This window comes from Mus caroli, chromosome 19, assembly GCF_900094665.2.
Source record: "Mus caroli chromosome 19, CAROLI_EIJ_v1.1, whole genome shotgun sequence".
NCBI classification, from domain to species: Eukaryota; Metazoa; Chordata; class Mammalia; order Rodentia; family Muridae; genus Mus; species Mus caroli.
The window spans coordinates 45,289,197-45,310,246 of record NC_034588.1 but is presented as its reverse complement, the minus strand read 5'-3'; the positions used below and the strand labels follow the sequence as shown (position 1 = coordinate 45,310,246).

The following is a 21,050-nucleotide window of genomic DNA, read 5'->3' as shown; positions in this document are numbered from 1 at the left end:
CGGATGGTTGTGAGCCACCATGTGGTTGCTGGGATTTGAACTCTGGACCTTCGGAAGAGCAGTCGGGTGCTCTTACCCACTGAGCCATCTCACCAGGCCTTATATAAAGATTAGATATGAATTCTTTAGGAATGGGATGGACTTAAGTTATTATATAATATTTTATTACTGACTATGATTTTTGAATAATATACATCTTTATTATGTTTGCAACAAGAATAAATTCACTTACTACTTACATAAAACTTATATAAGTATAGGTAAGAAAAAAATCTACATTTGTAGTCACAGTTATAGCTAAACCACAACAACCAAACCTCAGATGATAAGTGCAGAACTACAGGATCATCCTGGAAAGCAATGTATTCAATGTCTTGTTCCCTCAGGAAAAAACTACAAGTGAGTCTTTGTGAAGAAATTACCCTGCAAATTGCTTTAAACCCAGTTATTGTTCATTTTTTTGAAATTAAGAAATAAATGGTCAAAATGAAAAGTAGATTGCTTTAAAACTCCAAGTTGAGAAGCTTTTTTTTTTTTTTTCAATATTTAATTTCCCTTCAGGGTTAAAATTACAAATTGTTTTTGGTTGTTTGTTGTCTTAAAAGATCGGCAAACTATACTCAAACTCTGTCCTGGCAGTTCAGTCCTATGATCTCAGGCATTCAGGTGGGGAAGGCAGAAGATGACAAGTCCAAGACTGCCCTAGGCCTTCATGAGACCTCAAAGTAATTGTCTCTAATACATTATAGGCAATCTGGTTTTAGACCTTCTGGATTTCTAAATACTGCTATTATTTTATCAAAATGCAAAATATTCTGATTTTTAAGTTTGTTTTTTTTTTTACAGGCCATTTAAATTTCAAATATAGTACAGGACAATGCTGTGTGGCTAAGCAAACAAGACCGCAGTCCAAAGGAGACCCAAGAATGACCTAACACACAACTTATGCTCTTTCATTTATCCTGGTCCACCTCACAAGAGAGACATGTTTTTAGTCCCCAGACCTTGACCATGCACAGGGTAAGATCAGTCTTTTCAGCGCTTCTGAGTATGTACTGAACTGTGTCCTCGCTTTTGTTTTTGTTCATAAAGGAAGCCAAGAGTGGCCTGGCTTTCTACTTGCTGCTGAGAGGAGAGGGGAAGGCAGGGATCCCGGGCTGTGCTTTGGAGCACAATGTCTGCCCACTGGGGATATGTTTGCATATGTGCAAACTGACTAATTTGCACTTAAACTCCTTGACTAAAGCACCAAAATGCAGCAAAAGGCTGCATGGAAACACATGTAGAGAAATCACAAACACCAGCATGAAAACCCGTGTCCTTGTCAGTCAGTGTCTCTGAAAGCGATTCACTCTGCTAATCAAAGGCACACGTGGGAGGGCCACTTGCTTACACTCATGGAAAGGCTCATTCTTCCCTGGCTGTTTGCTCTGCTTTTTGCATTTGAACCCTCTGAAAGAAGAATCAAGTCTTTTCAAGGCCACCCCAAACAAAATCAACACCTACTCAAACCTTGGCCCGTGACAAGTAGGAACCAGTGCCAAACTCATCCTACAGCTTGGCTCTGGCTCTGCTCGCCAGTGTGCGGCATGGGCTGACAGGTTCCATTTAAGAAGACACCAGCACTTACATGAGTTGCTGAAATCCGCTTCACATTAAGAGACCTTGCAGTCTTTAGCCAGACACACGTGTGCTGGAAGTCTCAACGCTTTGATTTTTCCAAAACTCAGAACAACAGTAATTAGTGCCATTGTGGCCACGGACCAATGAGAACTCAGTGGGAGAGGACAGTGGATGTCCAGTCTACCAATCAGAAATTAGACACTGACCTAGGAAAACCTTTGGGTGTCAAGGCTGCACAGGAAATACCATTTGTTTCAGGCTCCATATTTCTAATAGATCTCAAGTTGTGAGTATAGCAACAGTCCCTCCAAATGAGGATAAATATGACTACATGTAAAGTTCTATGAAGGAACCCAGAAGGATATTTATCATATACACTGAAATCCCAAAACAAGCTGCTAATACCCTGGCCTTGTTTTGCTTGTTTGTTTTTGGTAATACCAGGAACCAGACAAAGGAAGAAACTCAGATCAAGATTAATGATCATAGTGTGGCACTTAAGGACAAGGCAGTCCCAATCCTGCATTAATTGTAACAACAACATTTCATCTGGGAGTAAGTAAGACTGTCACCAGGATTCACTATGTTATCAGCTAAGTGTCATTTATACTGTGAAGGGAAAGGAAAGAAGCTGTAGTTGAGAGCATCCCCCATATACTCAGTACCAACTAACACTGGCAGCATTGTCAGGAAGGAAAAGTTTGTGTGGATGGTAAAGCCATGCCCTGAGTTTATACTGCTATGGACATCCTTTAAGTGTCAGGCTTGTGCACAAAGCAAAGAACACATCCAAGATAGAACAAACACCTAAAAAAAAGGAAGAAGAAGGGAGTGACTGTTGAGGTTGTGGACAGGAAACTCTGATGTATGAAGAGGGAATCCTTGAAAATGAGAAAACTTCACCTGGACTTGAGCATAGACAACACCTTTGAACCTTACTACCAAAGCACCTGCCAGAAGACTGACTGTATGTCACCATTAATATTGAGATGGAATTTTCTGTTCTTCATTTCAAACATCCCCAAAGAAGAAGAAAAACTACAGAGGCGAAACTCTAGAAGACTCATTTAGACTGCCGTGTGAGAACACCAGGTAGTGATTTTCCAACTGGAGGATGCTTAAGACTAACATGTTTCTAAATGTAAAAACACCTTTTGTCACAGCATTTCTAAGAGCTGGCGTGGTGACTGCTCCACTTCCAAAACGAAAGGTCACAGTCAAAAAGTTTATCCTTGGTACCACAAATAGAGGGATCTGCTAGGTACCTCTGTAATATCTGGCCCGGTTTCCAAGTAGCTGTAGTGTTTTAACAGAATGCTTAGGAAAGGCCGTTTCTATCCCAGGCTGAGACAGCCTCTGGGCATCCTCACTATAGCATAGAATTTCTGGTGGTGTGAAGGGCTGCCTTAGCTGGGCTGCCTCATTTCTTTTGTATTCACCACGGTACACAGGAAGCTGCAGGTGTCAGACACTCCTTACTATTCTGGGAAATAGGAACTAGGAGTTCAGTTTTCTCAAGTGACTCCCAGGCCAATGACAGAGACAGCAGATTTACAAATGAATGCGCCTCCTCGAGATTTGTGCACCAGCATCCCGGAATTTGGACAGAGAGACAGTCTAACACCCTGAGAGCCTCATTTCATTCTGAGGTGGCTGAATTCATGCCAGGAGCTGTACAGGGCTCAAGGAGGATGCTTTTAACTCACCATATTCAGCAAGGCAAGCTTCTCTCCATACTGACAAATTCCATAGCACAGTCCAGCTTGGGCTTTATAAGGCTTTTCCAAAAGAGCTGCACCCCTAAAGCTGCAGAACTATTGCTTGAAGCATCTTCTCTCTTCCACTGGCCTTATAAAACCGTAAGCAGTACTTAAACAAAATTGAATTCTATTAAAAGCCTATACATTTCCGTTATGCTGAATTATATAGTGACTTGTGATTACGCTTTGCCTTTGAGATTACTAAATATTCACACTTCCTAGACATGGGGCCTCTTGCCACCTTGAAGAAAGAACTTTCCATGATTCGCTCAAACTTCCATCCCTCTGGGTAACATACATATTGTCAGAAGTTGAAAAGTGAATTAAAATTCTGAACAAAAAGCTAATTCAGCTCTTTGGGTCGGTTCTTGAGAAATACCCAGGAGCTGTTTATTTTAAATAACAATATTACTCTCGGATGCAAACACATAAAAATGAACAGATTCAAGGGGACTCTGGAAACTTCTTTAGCTTCTCTAATACTGTTTGTCCTTGACTGGAAAGTGGAGTTAACCTATTTACATGAAGTGCAAATCAAAGGATGTGGCATTGATCGAAAAGCCTAATTTAACCCTAGAGGCACAGTGGATACTAAAATACAAGCAAAAATAGGGAGTTCCTATCCCTTTAACTTGGCTTAAGACTTTCAAGCTCTAGTGAAACCTCTGATAAAGGAAAAGTCCGGAAATCTTATGGCACAGGAGACGATCTGGCAAAGTTACAGGCGTACAAACAACCTGGCAACCTGTGCTGACTTCATTGAGAGCTATGTGTAATTCGTATGAAATAATCTCTCCTAGATTATGATGGTAGAGGTGGTGCTGATGTTGGCGGTGCTGCTGATGGTGGTGGTGGTGACTCAGGATGTGATGATGGTCTTGATCATAATGATAAGAGTAACAAGAACAGCATTTTGGAGTCCTCATTATCAGTTCTGAAAATATTTTCGGACCATGTGGATTAACTTATTAAATCTTTCAATATTACAAGAAGAAACTGTCACTCTCAATACACCATCCCAGTATTATTAATGTCTTCATTAAGGTGCCAGCTGATTGAAAGATTTCCCTGTGTCCCACAGCTGAGACATTAGGATAAGGACAGAGCTTGGGTCTGAATGTGCGGAATTTTGATAAGAATTTGTAATCCTAAATACTACGCATTCAGAACACAGCAGGAAAATGAGAACCTAAATTCCAGTTCAGACCCAGGCATGTTATCACATGTTGACAACTTAGAAAACAATGCCACCTGAGGAAGCCCTACTTGCTCCTTCTTCTTACAAATAATTCTAACCTTTTTAAAACAAAGATGATTTTGTACCCTTAATATACAAAGTGGACTTTTACTGTATCTGCCCTAATTGAGGCAAAGGCTCTCAGTCTGCAGACCCAGTAACTAAGCTCCTCTCCCCTTCATCTTGGCCTCTGAGTTTCTAAAGGGTGATGGAATTATAGGCTAAGATATTTTAAGATGTCCCTAGTATTTGGAGTTCAGTCTGATGAGCTAATAAATGACTTAGTGAGCCCAGCCCATTTGGTTACTTATGTCTGCATTGGATGTTGTTAAGAATTACTGAGCTAATAATTTCTGCATTACTTCTCCCCCATATCTCTTTCCAAGTCAAAGGAAGTCAAAGCCTTCCTTTCCTTTCCTCCCTATATATCCCTATATAAATGAAACCACTGATACACTTTGGGGTCTTTTAGATAGGTGCATTGAGGCTGTAACCCAACTGCCTAACTCAATGTCCCCAAGCCAATAGGTCAAAGCCCTAATTCCATAACATCAGCTAGGGTTACCTCTTCAGATGGGGGAACGTTAAAGTATTAGTGAAAGCCCAATAGGAAAAATTCCCTCTGGTGAAGAGAATAGACCCTCTGGCCTGGGTGAGACCTAGTATTCTGACCAAGCCTGATTGATCTCCTGGATCAGGAGCCACACCGAGGAAGGCAAGCTCACCTTAAGCCATGCTAAAGGGATGGGAAGAATCATTTTGTGTCCCCACAAGATGCCTTTAGACCAAGCTTGGGCATGGTAATTATCAGTGACGATGAGCCCAAGATGACAGGAAGCCCTCTGGGTCATCACTAGGTGTGTTGTGTGGTCCGTTGCTCTGCTAAACTCTGCTTTACTGTCAAGTTTATGCAACAATAAGATCCATGTTAACAAGTGGATCAAAACTATATAAAGCAATAGATGAGGTATCAAAGAAAGGCTAAGAACTCTGAGCAAGGTCTCCTAATTTCTAAATGAGGTAGAAAGCACATTCAGTGTTTCCTAATGTATTCTGTAGATAGAGCAGGTCAAAGCAAGATATGCTTACAAGTTTTATACTTTGCATGGCTTCCATAACGTTCTGCTGCTATTTGGTCATCCAAGAAACCTCTGAGGTGAACGGGAACAGAGAATATTCTGTTCTAGAGGGTACTGCAGCACAGAGATGTAAAGAGTCTTTTTCCACTGTTCTTATAGGCAGCGGTGTATTCTGTTGTGTTTCTATTAGATTGCTTATGTCTGTTTCTAACCTAGAAGATTCTATATATTAGAACAAAATAGATTTTCATCTAAGTTGATTTTATTTTTCCTTTGAAAATATATCCCTATAAATATGTTAAATTCCAGGAAGCTAAGTACTATAGTTTTATCAAGGCATTTTCAGATTTTTACGTGTGTGTTATTTATGTGCACCGTATGTGTGGAATGTCCTTACAGGCCAGAAGAAATAATTTGATCCCAAGGAACTGGAGTTACAGAAATTCTGAGCTATAATATGGGTGCTGGAAACCTCACTCTGGTCCTCTGAAAGAGCACCAGTGTCATAACCACTCAGCCATCTCTCTCAAGGCTCAAATGTTACCATTCCTATAACAACTGGCTTGACACAAATTCCGCAAGATATCTGCAGCCATACAAGTTACAAAGAACTTTGTGTTTGTCTGTCTTGATCTTTTCCAGGTCCTATGAATGTGACTATATCTCCTGCGAGTGCATGAGTGTAAACAGCCAGGTCACATACTGACAACAGCATTTTATAGCACTCTCTCTTATCCTTAAGTTCTTTTTTAAAAAATATTTTTATTAGGTATTTTCCTCATTTACATTTCCAATGCTATCCAAAAAGTACCCATACCCTCAACCCCAACTCCCCTACCCACCCACTCCTACTTTTTGGCCCTGGCATTCCCCTGTACTGGGGCATACAAAGTTTGCATGTCCAATGGGCCTCTTTCCAGTGATGGCCGACCAGGCCATCCTTTGACACATATGCAGCTAGAGACAAGAGCTCCGGGATACTGGTTAGTTCATAATGTTGTTCCACCTATAGGGTTGAATGCTTTCTGCCTCCTCTTTTATAGTGGGACTTGGGAGTTCCCAAAGCTCCACTTCTTATTGAGGAGTTAATGATAGCTGATAGATGCTTGGGGAAGGGAGTAATTATCTTTGAGGTTGTGGTAGATTGTCCATGCTCCAGTAGGTTGCAATACACATACACACACACACTCACACACACACACACACACACACACACACACACACACACACACACACATGTATATATGAGCAGCATCAAACTGACTTAGTGGATTTTAAAAAATTAAAAAACGAAAGCATGAAATTGAGAGGGGGTTTATTAAGAAGAATCTTGTGGTAGCTCAAGAAGGAACAGGCAAGATAGATATGATAATATATTGTATATTTACATGAACTTCTCAACAAATAAATTAAGAAACTGTGCAAAGGTTAAATACTTGAACTCTTGGGGGTCCATCATTAGAAAAGACCCCCTTGTTTGCACAGATAATGTAAGTCTTACCACTGTATCTCCGAGGTCAAGAACAAAGTCTAGCATATTGTAGGTTATATTTAAGTTTCTGACCAATAGAAAGACAACATTTTTGCAAATAACTACTGTTAAGTTTTTCCAGGAAGCCTATCTATAGAAAGGATTCATTTGTTAAAGCAAGTGGTCCCTGTGGTTTACCATGCAGACATACAATGCCTGGATGAGCTACAGAGGCCAGTGTTTGAATTACACCAAAGATGCTCAGGAAATCACTAACAGGGGCAGCAAAATACATCCCACTTACTCACATCCCCAGAAAATTCATTCCTGGTGGTTTGTGCCAATAACTGTCTCCCTTGCGACTGGAAGTCTCTGTCTACACTGGGAAATAGGGATGGATAAGGCAGTAATAGACCTTGAGGTTTTTCATCTTCCTAAGCCATTAAAATGCAAATCAGGGCTGGAGAGAGACCTCAGGCAGATCTCTGGGCATAGTGTGATCTCACCAGCACTCACATCCATCTGCCGTCCTCACTTCCATGTGCACCAGGTCTGCCTCCTTATCCAGTCCAGACACCGACCTGGGGGGAGAAAGGGAGAGACAAGGCTGAGTAAGGCCAAGCACAGGGGACAGCAGAGTGATACACATCTGGGCTTATACAGCACTCTGAGCTCTGAAACAAGTCCATCCTGCATTCTAGGGGCTGACACAGTGCAACCATTGGCAGCCCTAGAAGTATGGTTGGTTTTAGAGACTGCCACCTGCAACCTCTGTGATGCAGGACTCGCACAGCTGTGTCAGTGAGCAAGCCTCTTGACAAAACAGAGTTCATGACATGGGAATGTCAGCCTGAATCTCTGTCCTTGAGCTATCCCTGCCACTTTGTGCCTTATAAAAGATTTTTGTCAGTCTCTCTCCCCACCATCTGTCTTCTTAGTCATTACATTTTCTCCTTTGTCCTAGGAACTGAACTAGAGCTCTGCACATGCTCACTGAGAGGCAGGCTTTCCACCGCTGAGCTGTGTCTTCAACCCAAGACACCTCTAAATATCCATATTATTTCTCTATCCATGTCTTACACATAGAACACTACCTGTTTTTCCTTCCCTGTTCTGTTGGTCTCAAGGTATGTCCCCATCAACTGAGTATGTCTACTCTTCTTTCTTCCTTTGTTTACAAACAACTGCTTGGGTGCAAACACTCAAAATCTGGTGTCTGGGACAAAAATTCTCCTGGTTACTAGATTGAGAGAACCCTGAGACTTCCTTGCCAGCATCTTGAAGAGGATAAGCTCAGAGTCTGTACAGAAGACACTCTGCCTATCCTTCTCAAGGCCACCTGGACAATGGTCTCCTCTCCTGCCTTAGACATCCAGGCCAGTGTGAGATGCAGAAATCCAGCCACAAGTGCCAAGAAACACACTAAAACATCCCTGCACCCAAGAGCACAGAATCAAGGTCTCTAGTACGCCCTGATTCATGGAATTTGTAGGACATCACCATCACAGATGGCACTTTTAGAAACAGAGCCATTGCTAATGTTGCCAGTGACTGTGTTCTGTCATAGCTAGGTCGCTTCCTATTTAAACCATCACAATACTGGTTTTCTGATTTTCCAGGCTTCAACACATAAGAGAATCAAGTTAGGAAGCACATTTATTAGAGGACAGATGTCTAGACAGTAAGAGAAGTAGAAAACATGGCAAACAGACCTAAAACTCAATCTCCACATCACAGATTGCTGTGTTTTCCAATAGCACTGTGGTGTAACTGTGTTAGAGATGAATTAGATGCCCGACAGCTACATGAAGTGATGAAGAAAGTGAAAACAGAAGCAGGGGCTTTTATGCCTAGTGTTCTTAGTTAATGCACCAGGGTGGCAAATGGTAGAAGATAGAGAAAATTAAATTACATTTGTTGATTAAAATAAAACAATCAGGTCTTAGAAGACCAAACTCCTGTTAGCTAAAACATTTACTTCTGTAAATTACTTCTTTCACCCCAAAAAGCTAAACAACCAAGGTAGGACTTCAAGGGATATTTTCCTTACAATTGTTGATACATTTCATTTTGCTTCATTTATCTCATTTGATCCTAACAACAAATCTTGGACCTAAATGCACCAGTCTTCATTATTTATTACTTGTCTGGAAGAGAAACTGAGGCATGGAGAGCTTAGTCATTTCAGAGCACATAAGACCCACTCTGAAGTTGCACGATGGCCCAACTTTTCCTTATGGGCCAGTTCCAACAGCCTGTATACCTCTATCTATTCCCATGCCCCTTCTCCCTAGGACAAGTCCACCCATCCTCATACTTCCAGAAGCCCCTCCTCTATTCATGAAACAGGTCCTTTTGTGTTCTAGCCAGAACACTGGCCTCCGGTAGTCCTACAGGCTTAAGAACATCGCCAGGAGAGGTCATAAACTAACAGGCACCTGCCTAGATCTGTGAAGCCAAAAATCAATCAGAGTGGGACCACAACATTGGTGTTTTTAAAGTACCCAAAGGACTTGCACAAGTAACCATGCTCTAAAACCCCATTGGAACAGTCTTACCTGTGACTCCTAGATCCAAATCCTGCACAAAATGCCAGTGGCTGCTTTTGCCTTAATGTCAACATTAGCTTCAGGGTTCTCAATTTAGCACAATCAACACCTATACTACATAGTTCTCGGTTATGGGGTCTGAACTGTGCATCGCAGACTTGTTGAACAGTCCTACCATCTGCATATAGCAGCATCTTTTCAACTGTGACAAGGAAAAAGTGATTCTAGATTTTGTGAACCATTTCTTGGTGAGAGACAAAACTACTGGCAGTGGAAAGGCACTGCTGCCACTAGATATACCCAGCTGTTCCCTGGACTTTGTACCAGGCCTACTCATAGGTAGCAAACCTAAGTCCTTGCATCTGCATTTCCTTACCTGATTTGAATAGTAATGTTGCTGTGAACTATGGTTATTCTGGAACATGCCATGTCACCGGGAAATTAACAGACACTGAAGAGACACAGTCAGATAAGTCAGCCTTAAAGTCCCAAGCCCCATTTCTGAAAACAATGTGTAAACAATATGATAATATAAAAGACAAAACAAACAAACAACAACAACAAGGAAAAAAAAAAACAAGTGAACATGTCGGATAATGTCTGTTGTGTGGCAGGGTAGGTGGGAGAGCAAGAGAGGCCTTGGTGGAAATGGATGGGGAAAGGCACAAGATAACACTGACAAATGCTAATGAGTACAGAGAACATCTAGTATCAGGCATTGTGTTTGGTATTCATAAGCATTATCTTAATTAATTGTTGAAATGAGTTTTTAAGGAAAGTACCATTCATCTAATTTTCCTCCTTGGTAAAGAGGATAATAAGAGAGATTATCTGATGTGCCTGGAGCCACAGGGCGATAACAATTCACAGATCCCGAAAGCACACATGTGGTGGGCACTGTCTTACATGGAAACTCTGGTCTTATTCAATCCTTTGGCCTACTCTGTTTGTTGGGAATCAATCCTTTCCTCTATTTAAAGAAGGCCCAATCAGGCAATGAGAGCTTAAGGCACTTGCCTCCAGTTATGTAGCTACGAAGCAGCAAGTGTGGGACTGAGGCCAGGTAGGTGAGTTTGAGCCAGGGCTTAGCTTCTCCCATGGACTGCTGCATCTACCTAAGGGAGACTAGGATCTGAGCCCAGCCACTTTGTTTAGAGTCAAGGTTCTAGCCAACAATATCCCTGCTCCCATATATGAATTCTACATAAAGGAGCATTGTAGGAATATCCTGTATAAGTCTAGAAACCTTTTGTTTCCTGACCACTCAGAGGGGGAGTAACTCAGATTGGTGATATTCCATATGAAAGGAGTGTTAGAAAGAAGTTAAAGAGCAAGAAGGTCAATGTAGATGATACAGGAATAGAGAGTAGAGATTTTTGAAGTAAGAGGTGAAAGAGTTGATGGAAGGCATATTTGTAAGTTTTCCTGACTCTTGATGTCTGAGGATGGAGAGGTCTTCAATAGATAAGAGGAGCTTCAACGATGTGATGGGCAATGGGAGATGGATGAGAGGCATGCCTACACAGATATGGCAATCAGGTAAACAGAGGATCCTGGGATTTCTTCTACCACCAGCATCCAAATCCCTTGACCTTCTGGGACTAACATCAGGACAGAGCATGCCACCAGGCCAGGGCCAATATCCAGAATAGAACGGGCCACAAGAAAATAACACTCTGCCCTTTATGTCACATAACAAGAAAAGCAGCTTGAAGGAAGATTTCAACTTATAGTTTCAATCTGCTCAAACTGCTCCATAGCCACACACCTACAAAACAGAGCATCATGCTGAAAGAAACATAGTAGAGAAATTCTTAGCTCTTAGTGCCTAGAAAACAGAGATGGAGAGAAAGGGTCTGAAAATATACCAACCCAAAGCATGTTCTAGGTGAGCTTCTTTCTCCAACAAGGCTCCACATCTTAGTAATCTATCCAACTATCAATTCTTTAATCATCAATTAAACACCCATCGGCAGTCAGCTAAGCCTTCAACTCAGGAGCCTGCAGAGATCCTTTTTAGAAATGACCCAAATTAAACTATACTCCCTGTCAGTAGTGACTGCACCAGGGCAAAGATATAAGCATCTCCCTGAAACTGCATGGAAGAAAACCCTTAGCACATCTCTCCAGAGCATCAGGTGGTAAACCTAAACTGTGCCAGACACATGATTGCTCTTATACTATAAACAAGCCATCAACAGTAACTGTGTTTAATTATGCCATAGTTCTGGCTTTAATTAAGACACTTTAAAACAAAATTCCATGCAACAAAAGAGAATTAGGATATTACAGTCATATACAATCTGTGAAAAAAAAAACTCTATGAGGAATTTTCAATTCTTTAGCCATAAATTCTTCTGCTAAGGGGCTCAACTGAAACATAACATGCACAACTGGATATAATTAATTTTTTGACTACTCATCAGTCTTCATTAAGAAGGGTTTGTGGCTTTGTTGCCAACACCCTAGAACACTATACATGTATGTGATATAAAATAGGAGGATCACTATACTAGCTTCCTAGAGTCACAGATTACATTGACTAAGCAGTAAATACTGACATCACTGGTGGTACACGGGAAGTATTCCATGTTAGCTATTGTTCTTTTATGTGAAGAACAAAATGAGCTAACCTGCCCTCTAGCCTTCTGTCTTTTCTCCCTTTTTCCCAGTCTTACATTTGCTGACTGCCTAATTATGGGTCTTTTAGGTGGCAGATTAAAAAAAAAAAATCCCTCCACCAGGTGTTCAGTTGAGTCAAGCTCTCCCTGTTTATATTCCTTATCTGATCACAAATCGTCAAAAAATGACTTTTGATGAGAATTCCTTTAATAATAAAATGGTATTGTTCACCTTGGGTTAAAAGACCGTTGCAATAGGTTGAAATCACCTTTGTATCCCTACCAGACATGTTCATTGACCTCAGAGTTTACTGTTGAATAATCCATCAGGGTATGCAATCACTGTGCTTGTCACAGGGAAAAATCATCAGTAAATATTTGTTGAGAGGCTGATTAAAACAATTTCAGTCAGACAACCTCCATCAGACCCTGCCTTAAGCATCCTTTAGTCGCTAGACAAACTCATTGCAGACAAACCAGCGCTTGCTCTCCATGCTCCAGGGATTTGTTCGCCTCACACTGCTCACTTTATTCCAAGAAAGGGAAGATTTCAAAACACAAAAACAAAAACCTAGACAGAGCTGCACAATGTGTGAGGTGGTTTCTTTTTAGAGGTCCTTGTTATTAATCTGATAACAATTGATGAGTCCAGTGATGGCATTGAAAGTCACGTGGAACACTGAAAGGAGTGATGGTGATTATTCTCCCAAATTAGAAGCCTTTTTGAGTCATGATAAAAGACCAAGGACACAGGAACAAGAGGATCCAGGGAGTCACAGCAAACCTCCAGGGAAGACACAGAACTCAGCCCCTAGAAGCTCCACTCAGACACCACTGATCGAAGACTGGCAACGAGGTCATAAGCTGCCAGTTTAATTTTAGCAACAGCACCTTCTGTGAGAACAGTCTTCACGTCCACTCCCATAAAGTAGGTCAGACAGGAACATCTCAGGATCCATGACAGCTCACCTCGACAGGACAGTCCCCGGGAGAGCTGGACACAGCAACCTTTGAAACATCTCAGTCTAATCCAGCCCCTTCATTTCACAGATCAGAAAGCAGCCTTTGTAAGCATCCAGAGACACAGCGAGTTTGTGTCGAGTGGCCCTAGATTCCAATTTTGAACTCTAGCCCTAGCCTCTTCATAGCGCACTTGGCTGTCAGGAAGGAGTGGTGGGGCCAAGAGCCTGGACTTTTTTTTTTTTTTTCTGTCTGTGAAGGTATGAATTGCAAAGCACAGATTCCCTAAGAAATCACAGAAATGAACATTTGGAGGGGGGTGGGGTAGAAACCGAAGCCAAAATACCAATAAGGTCAGAATATCCATGCTTTCCTAACTAATCAGTTAGACATTTAAATTACAAAATATTTCATAAATAGTATCTTAACTGATAAATTAGAGTCACACACACGAACAGGGGTCAATGTAATGTTTTGACATGTGTGCACAATGTACAATTATTTAAATTAAATTAATTATCATATGTATAAATACATCTACCCATCCCACATGCACATTTTTTTTTTGCTTTGTGATCAGACATTTGAAACTATCTCCTGTTTTGTAATATATATTATTAGAGAGTTGTCACCTAACAGGCCTGAGTTTATCTCTCAAATGCACACCACGGCTTCCTCCCCGAAGCTCTCTAGGTGGAATACAAATTGTCCAATATGCTCCATAGTTGCCTTTATGGCTTATCTCAGTGCCTACTTCTCATGAAAGCTCTTTGCATTGACTTTATATTAGAATTTCCTGGGGGAACTGTGTGAAAATTGTTAAACACACAGGCCCTACCCTGGGGATTCTGGCTTAGTTAAACTAGTGCAATAGCCTTCCCTTCCTGAATCTCACAGCAAAGGTAGCAATATAATGCACTGGTGTTGGAGATTGGTCTATGAACCCCAAGAGTTAAGAACTACCCAATTAGAGGCCAAAACTCAGTTTTGAGTTGTGAAGGTCTCTTCCTTCCACGTATCAGTGATGCAGGTAAGAGCATCCATTCTGTTGTTAACCATTCTGAGGTCACTGTGGGATCATGGACACTACACCTCATCTTCTCCATGTCTCAGGTGTTTAACAATTGGGAGATGATGATGATGATGATCATGATCATGATGATGGGATAGAGCAATGGACCAGTTGTTAAAGTGCCCCATACCACCTGCTTAAGATTAGTATAATTCCCCAGAATCAGTGTAAAGAAAATCTGGATGTGGTGACATATGCTTGCAATCCAGTGCTGGGAAGGGAGGGACAGGTAGATTTTTGGGGCTCACTAGACTGCCAGTCTACACTAATCCTGTTTCCAAACCCAAATGAACAAGAAGAGACAAACAGGGTAGGCCACTCACAAGGAACAACCCAAGGTATCTCTCTCACCTCTATGGACTACACACATGTGCCCACACCTACACATGTACCTACACCCACAGGAGCACCCTACCACTACACAGGAATAAAAACAATACGTTTATGTAAAATATATATGCAAAATACTCAGAAGAGGGAGGCATGCAACACTGCCTTTCACTGTGCAGTGCTCACTATGAAAGTGTTTGTGTCATAGCAATTGCAATTAATAGATTAATGGGCCAGGGCATCTACAGTTTAAAACATGTTATCACAATCTTTAAACAGACTTAGAGATCAAATATGCAATTTTCCTTGCTTTTTGTTGTTTGTTTGTTTGTTTGTTCCCAGATGGGCAATGGAGATTCTCAGAAGTGTAAAGATTCAGCAATTGATAAGACATGAAATTCAGAAGGATCCCTGGGTTCAAACACAATCTTACTTCACTGACAGTTTGGTGCATCTCTTGTTTTTCTTCTTCATCATCCTCTCTTGAAAGACAGCCTGTACACCTGATTAAATGATGTTTTTCACTAGTACACATCATCATATCTTGTTATGCATTTACAAGTATCTACTGAGTGGATGAATAGACATGAAGAATAACAGCCTACAGTATGTTTCAAATAAATGTTGAAAGCAATTCTGTAACACAACAGATTCCATTCATTTAATTAATCTATAAACAATTAAGTGGCTAAAGCCTTCATTTTATGTCAATATATTGCTATTCCCCCCATTTATAACCAAAGCAATACTGGGTCAGTGATTCCCGTGACAAATGTGATCATGCTGATGAAATGTCAGGCCTGTAACAGCTCAGGGGCCTCCTGCAGCCGCTGGGACCATGGCTCCTCCAGTGGACACTTTGAGGTTACAACTGATCACCTGCCTTATCAGGTCTCTAGATTAACAGAGTTCTAGGTGTTGATCCTCACACCCACATTTGTATAATATCCATCTGCCCTCCCTCTACTCCAAAGAAACGTGGGCTAGAATTACTCGCAGGCTACAGCCAACAGTTTCTCTCCCTAGAATTTGGGATTAGATTGGCAGACTACAACAATGTGACAGGACACTTAGAGAAATTTGTATTGCAAATTTTAAATTTAGAAAAGAAATGATTTTTTCCTAATTTCTTTAAATTAGGAGGAAAGGGGAGTACTCTATGTTTTTCTGTATTTCATAAATAGGGATTGTCCTAGGTTCTAACTGCATTTCATATCTTGAATACTAATATCTCTCTCTCTCTCTCTCTCTCTCTCTCTCTCTCTCTCTCTCTCTCTCTCTCTCTCTCTCTCTCTCTCTCTCTCTCTCTCTCTCTCTCTCTCTCTCTTTCTCTGTCTCTCTCTCTCACTTTCTCTCCCTCTCCTTCCCTCTCTCCTTCCCTCCATCCCTACTTCCCTGCCTCCCTCCCTTTATTTTCAATCTCCTCTCTCTCTCCCTCCATACTGTGACCTCTCTTCTTCTTGCCGTGCAGCCAAGGATCCTGTAAGAACACATCTCCTATGAAGTCCTTCACTGTTTCTTCAAGGCCTTCCCATGACCCTTGGGTAGCTATCTACTGTTCCTTCAACTTTCTGCTTCCTGGTCAAGGGATGCCCAACACATCTGTATTTCTGTATTTTCCAAATGTTGGGCTGCAGCTCATTAGTATCTGAAATATACTAAACTGGAATTAAATCTCAATTATTGATTTCAGGTCCTTTGGGTAAAAGCCCAAGACTGATAGATCTGGGTCACATATTAGATTTATTTGGTTATGTTGTTGTTGTTGTTTGGTATTTTGAGTTTTGCTGTTTCTTTTTTTTGTTAACCTCCATATAGATAGATGTTAGACTAGTTTACAACATACTATCTAGGTATATAAAGACCTCCTTTACCTACATCCACACCAACAATTTCTGTTGTTTGTTTCTTAATGCCTGACATACTGACAGAAGATGTAAACTCAATATAGTTTTCTAATACCTAGAGACCCTGAATGTTTTTATCAGATATGATTACACACGAATATTATTGTAACTATATTCACAAGAGCAAAGTTATGAGACCAACTTAGGTACTAATAGAAGAATGGGTAAGAAGAGTGTGGAAATCTTGGGCCATAAAGAGGGAAGTTCTATGGTTTATGGTAAAGGGAATGTAACTGGACCCAAACATTAAGAAAATTCAGCCAGTCTTAGAAAAAAATAGGAAAATAATACTCTCTCATTTGTGAATCCTATGTTTAATTTAGAGATACACAATCATATATGCATATAATATGCATCATGTGATGTATATTATATACATGATATAGTATATGTGATTGTATGTGTGTTAAATGAAAATATAAGTAAAATTATGTGGGGTAACAAAAGAGACAGAAAAGAGGAAGAAAACAAAATGGAGGGTAGGAGAGACTGGTTGAGGGATATGTCTGATGTGCAATATATACCTTTAAGAAAAAAAATTAAGTATCAGAGTAATTGTGGCTTCATAGAATGAGTTGGGTAGAGTACCTTCTGCTTCTATTTTGTGGAATAGTTTGTGCAGAACTGGAATTAGATCTTCTTTGAAGGTCTGATAGAACTCTGCACTAAACCCATCTGGTCCTAGGCTTTTTTTGGTTGGGAAACTATTAATGACTGCTTCTATTTCTTTAAAATAAAAAAAAGAAAGAAAAAATTAAGGCTGGAGAGATGGCTCAGCCATTAAAGGTTAGGCTTACAACCAAAAATATTTGAAAAAAAGTTAAATAACTAAATTTTTCATAAGATAAAAGATTGAAATAAAGATATCAGCTTATATACCATGGAAATCTCATTTAAAAGGGCTAATTATTTTTATTAACCATTTGTCTGAGGTTATAAGAAGTCAGGGGTTTATTTTGGGCTAAAAATATAATGTAAATGTTACCAGAGAAGCAGTTAGAAAAAATAATCATGATCTAATTAAATAAATTAACATCTTTTTCAAGTTCTAGAGGGTTAGAAAGAAATCCTTCAGCCCAGTGAAGTACATTCAGGACAGATCACACACACACACACACACACACACACACACACACACACACACACACATCGAGAGGCCATTTCCAAAGACAAGCAAGCTCAACTCCGCTGAACTGCAGTGAACCAGAAGCAGAGACATGATATAGGCACCCTATTGTTAGAAACTCAGTCTTGGTTCATGGCGCTCGGAACTGGGCTATGCAGTAACAAATCTGTAAGAACTTGCCTATGGACTACTGAAACAGTTATTAGGAGACTAGCCGGCAAGCTTTTAACTGAATACCTACTAAGGATAAGCACTCAGTGTGGCTCAGATGCTACATCTATGTACCCATAGGGTAGGTACAATCTAAGCAACTCCTGTGAATAGTTTCATATCTCCCAGTAAAACTGTGTTACATGGCACGATCTACAAAGACCTGTGGTTCAAAGACGACCTGATCATTCATTACACAGATCCCTTTCAATTACATAGGCCAAAACCATTGCAACATTCCCTGACCTGAAACAAAGAACAGGTGGAACCTTTGTTTCTGGTCCTTAGAGTGTCCTGTCTCCAATCTCTTGATCTAACTCCTGAGCATGTCTTGTTTCTTTATGCGGTGTTTATGGAGTACCACAATTGGAGAATGCTGAGAGAGAAAAGTAGATCGGGGGATGTCAGACAAGAATTGGGATTTGGGGTTAGAATGTGTGCGATTAGGAAGAGCACAGGAGGCATGGGATCTAAGGCACTAAGTTGGGAAATGGTGTGCTTAAATAAGGGTATCTGGGAAGAAAGCACAAGAAGTTACTCCAGAAACAAAATAACAATTATCTTGGATAAACTGCAGCCACTGTGCCAGAAATTTAGGAAAATATATTTTTATTTTTAATTTTTTTTACTACAGTTGCCTAGCTAGCAAATTTTAAGTACGTATCCATAAATAGACATGTATGCAAATGCATGCATGCTTAGTTTATGGGATGTGCACTTAAAATACATAAAAAATACTACAACTTGCAGCCTGTGTGACTCCTAAGCAGCAATAACTTGTGGATGTACTGAATGGAATGATGTCATTTATCATGCAGCCCTCCCTGCCTAGTACTTAGTCAATGCCCACAACCACTTACCTGGGTGAGCCAAAGAGCAAGAACAAACACAAACTCAGGAGTAAGCCAGTGTCCACTAAAATGTCTTGAACTCTTCCATTCAAGACTAAGGGAGCCATTTACATTGGCAATGTTGTCTGAATTTGGATGGTGATCCCCATCACCACAATCCAGCCTTCCTTCAAGGCAGATCACATCACCTGAACAATCTGTCCCTCTTATATTCAGCTAGTGGGTACCTGCATTTATGCAATACCAAAGAAGAAAACTAAGGATAGAGGACATCAAGAAGAGATAGAGTAGCTTCCAGATGTATAGAAGCTCTCACTGATATAGGAAATGGCACAAAAGGACCACATATCATTTGAAAATTATGACATGCACCTCAACATGTGTCAATGCTGTTGGGTTACCACAAAGGGTTAGCTCTTCAGAAGTGAGTTACAGATATGTTCAAAGAGTCAGAAAGTACAAGTTGGCAGAGACCAAGGATCCTTTCCATACTTTGTCTCTGAAGTCTGTAACCTCACAGCTCAGGAGGAATGAGGCCTAGAGGGTCTCAACCTTTGCACTGCCATTCTTTATGCCTGTTTGCTAAAGATTCTCCCACTCTGGTCTCATCCCTGCCTTCATCAACTGAATGCATTAGAGAAGAGAGATCTCCTGTTGCTGAGAACTGGAAGTCTCACACACCATCAGAATGGTGTGTACCCATCACTTCATCAAGGACCAGAAGACATAAAACAGGACCTGGATGGATAAAGGAGTTGCTGACAGGTGACGTCAGTACTTGGTTGTTTGCAGATCATAGCCACATCCTTGTCTAATTTCCCACAAACATTGTCATTCCTGTTACATAGATGTGTTCACACAGGAAGCAAAGTCCCTGCAGATTCTTCAGTGGGTTAACACTGAGCTGAAGCTCGGACCAGGCTCCAGGGACTATCTCCACTACCCTCAGGGCTGAGCATTTGAGGCTGCCTCTCAGATAAACCACAAGGCCACATGTAATTAGAGCCAAGATTATGTGGTACCGGCTGGAAGTGCAGAAAGTACTCAGAGAGTTAATTAAAAAGGCAAAGGGCATTAAGGAGACAGTTTGGGAGGGTGGGGAGGACAGTTTGTGGAAGTTCTACAGAAGAAAGAGCAAAGAACCAGGTGTATTTATAGACTAATAATGTGCAAAAGGGGGAAAATGTGTCGCCTTGGGCAATTCTCATCAAGTTAATGGATGTTGCCAATTACTGTGGTAACATTTTTAATTGTATCTCGGCTCTAGAGAGAATAAAACCAGAATTTCACAGTCTTTGCCTCAGGACTCTTAGGAGACTGTGTTCTGGTGCAATATAATGGTATAGATGTACTAGCCTGGAGTCTACACTGACAGAATCCTTACAGCTGTCTCAGGTTAAGACTGGGGCTGATTTTAGAAAGGACGTCTACCACACACGAGTCCATTTATATAAACGTATCTGGATGACATCAGACAACTGTATTAGAGAGCAGAGCTTGTAACCACAGGGGCGCCCATAAAGAAGATAGTAAACGTTGCTCCACACCCTGTGACAATTCAATATTTTTTCCAGTATCTTATGAGTCATCCCATGACCAAATGATGCCTTTCTTGGTCATCCTATTTAGTGCCTTCTGTAACTGATCTGATTAGTTAAGGGATGCCCCCTCCACTGTAGATTAAAGAAAGGAGGTTGCTGGATGTGCCCACCTTGATAATACCAACTTTTGCTAATAACAGTGGCATTCAGTTCTATTTTGGAGCAAAGATTCCACATTCCAACAAGGCATGTGCAGTTTTGTGTATATTTTACCAACAAGGGGCTAAAGGCTGAAACAAGGTCATGACTTGTCTAGGTCCCCATCGCTGATAAATGATGGCACCAGATTCAAACCCAGAGCAGACAGATTTAGCTTCATAGCTCATCCTTTGGAGCATTTACAGAATGACAGTCCTTTCGGGAAAGGAGGAGGGAGGAGAGTGTCAGTCAGCCATTCTGTGCCAGCATCCCATTCCCCTTGTAGCATCTACCACTAACAAGGACTGTATGGAGGAGGCATCTCCAGCCCACAAACTGGAAATGCAGGAACAGAGGTATGCTTTAATGAAGCGACTAAGTGACCCTTTAATATTCTGTGGGTCACAAATCGAAGAGGAAGGATTCAAATAATGATGATTTAACTTCACTTCTTTTGACTTAATGGCTGCTCAGAGGTACACTTCTAATTTACACTAAACCCAGAAAGTACACTG

General features: G+C 40.9%; 1 protein-coding gene across 1 annotated transcript in view; it reads right to left on the bottom strand.

Annotated features, from left to right (window-relative positions):
* The window catches only part of Sorcs3 (sortilin related VPS10 domain containing receptor 3), a 593,715-nt gene that overhangs the window by 149,969 nt on the left and 422,696 nt on the right, over positions 1 to 21,050 (bottom strand). Inside the window, exon 6 of the mRNA XM_021151815.2 lies at positions 7,687 to 7,751. Coding sequence (XP_021007474.1) covers positions 7,687 to 7,751 — 65 coding nt within the window. The remainder of the gene's footprint in view (positions 1 to 7,686; positions 7,752 to 21,050) is intronic.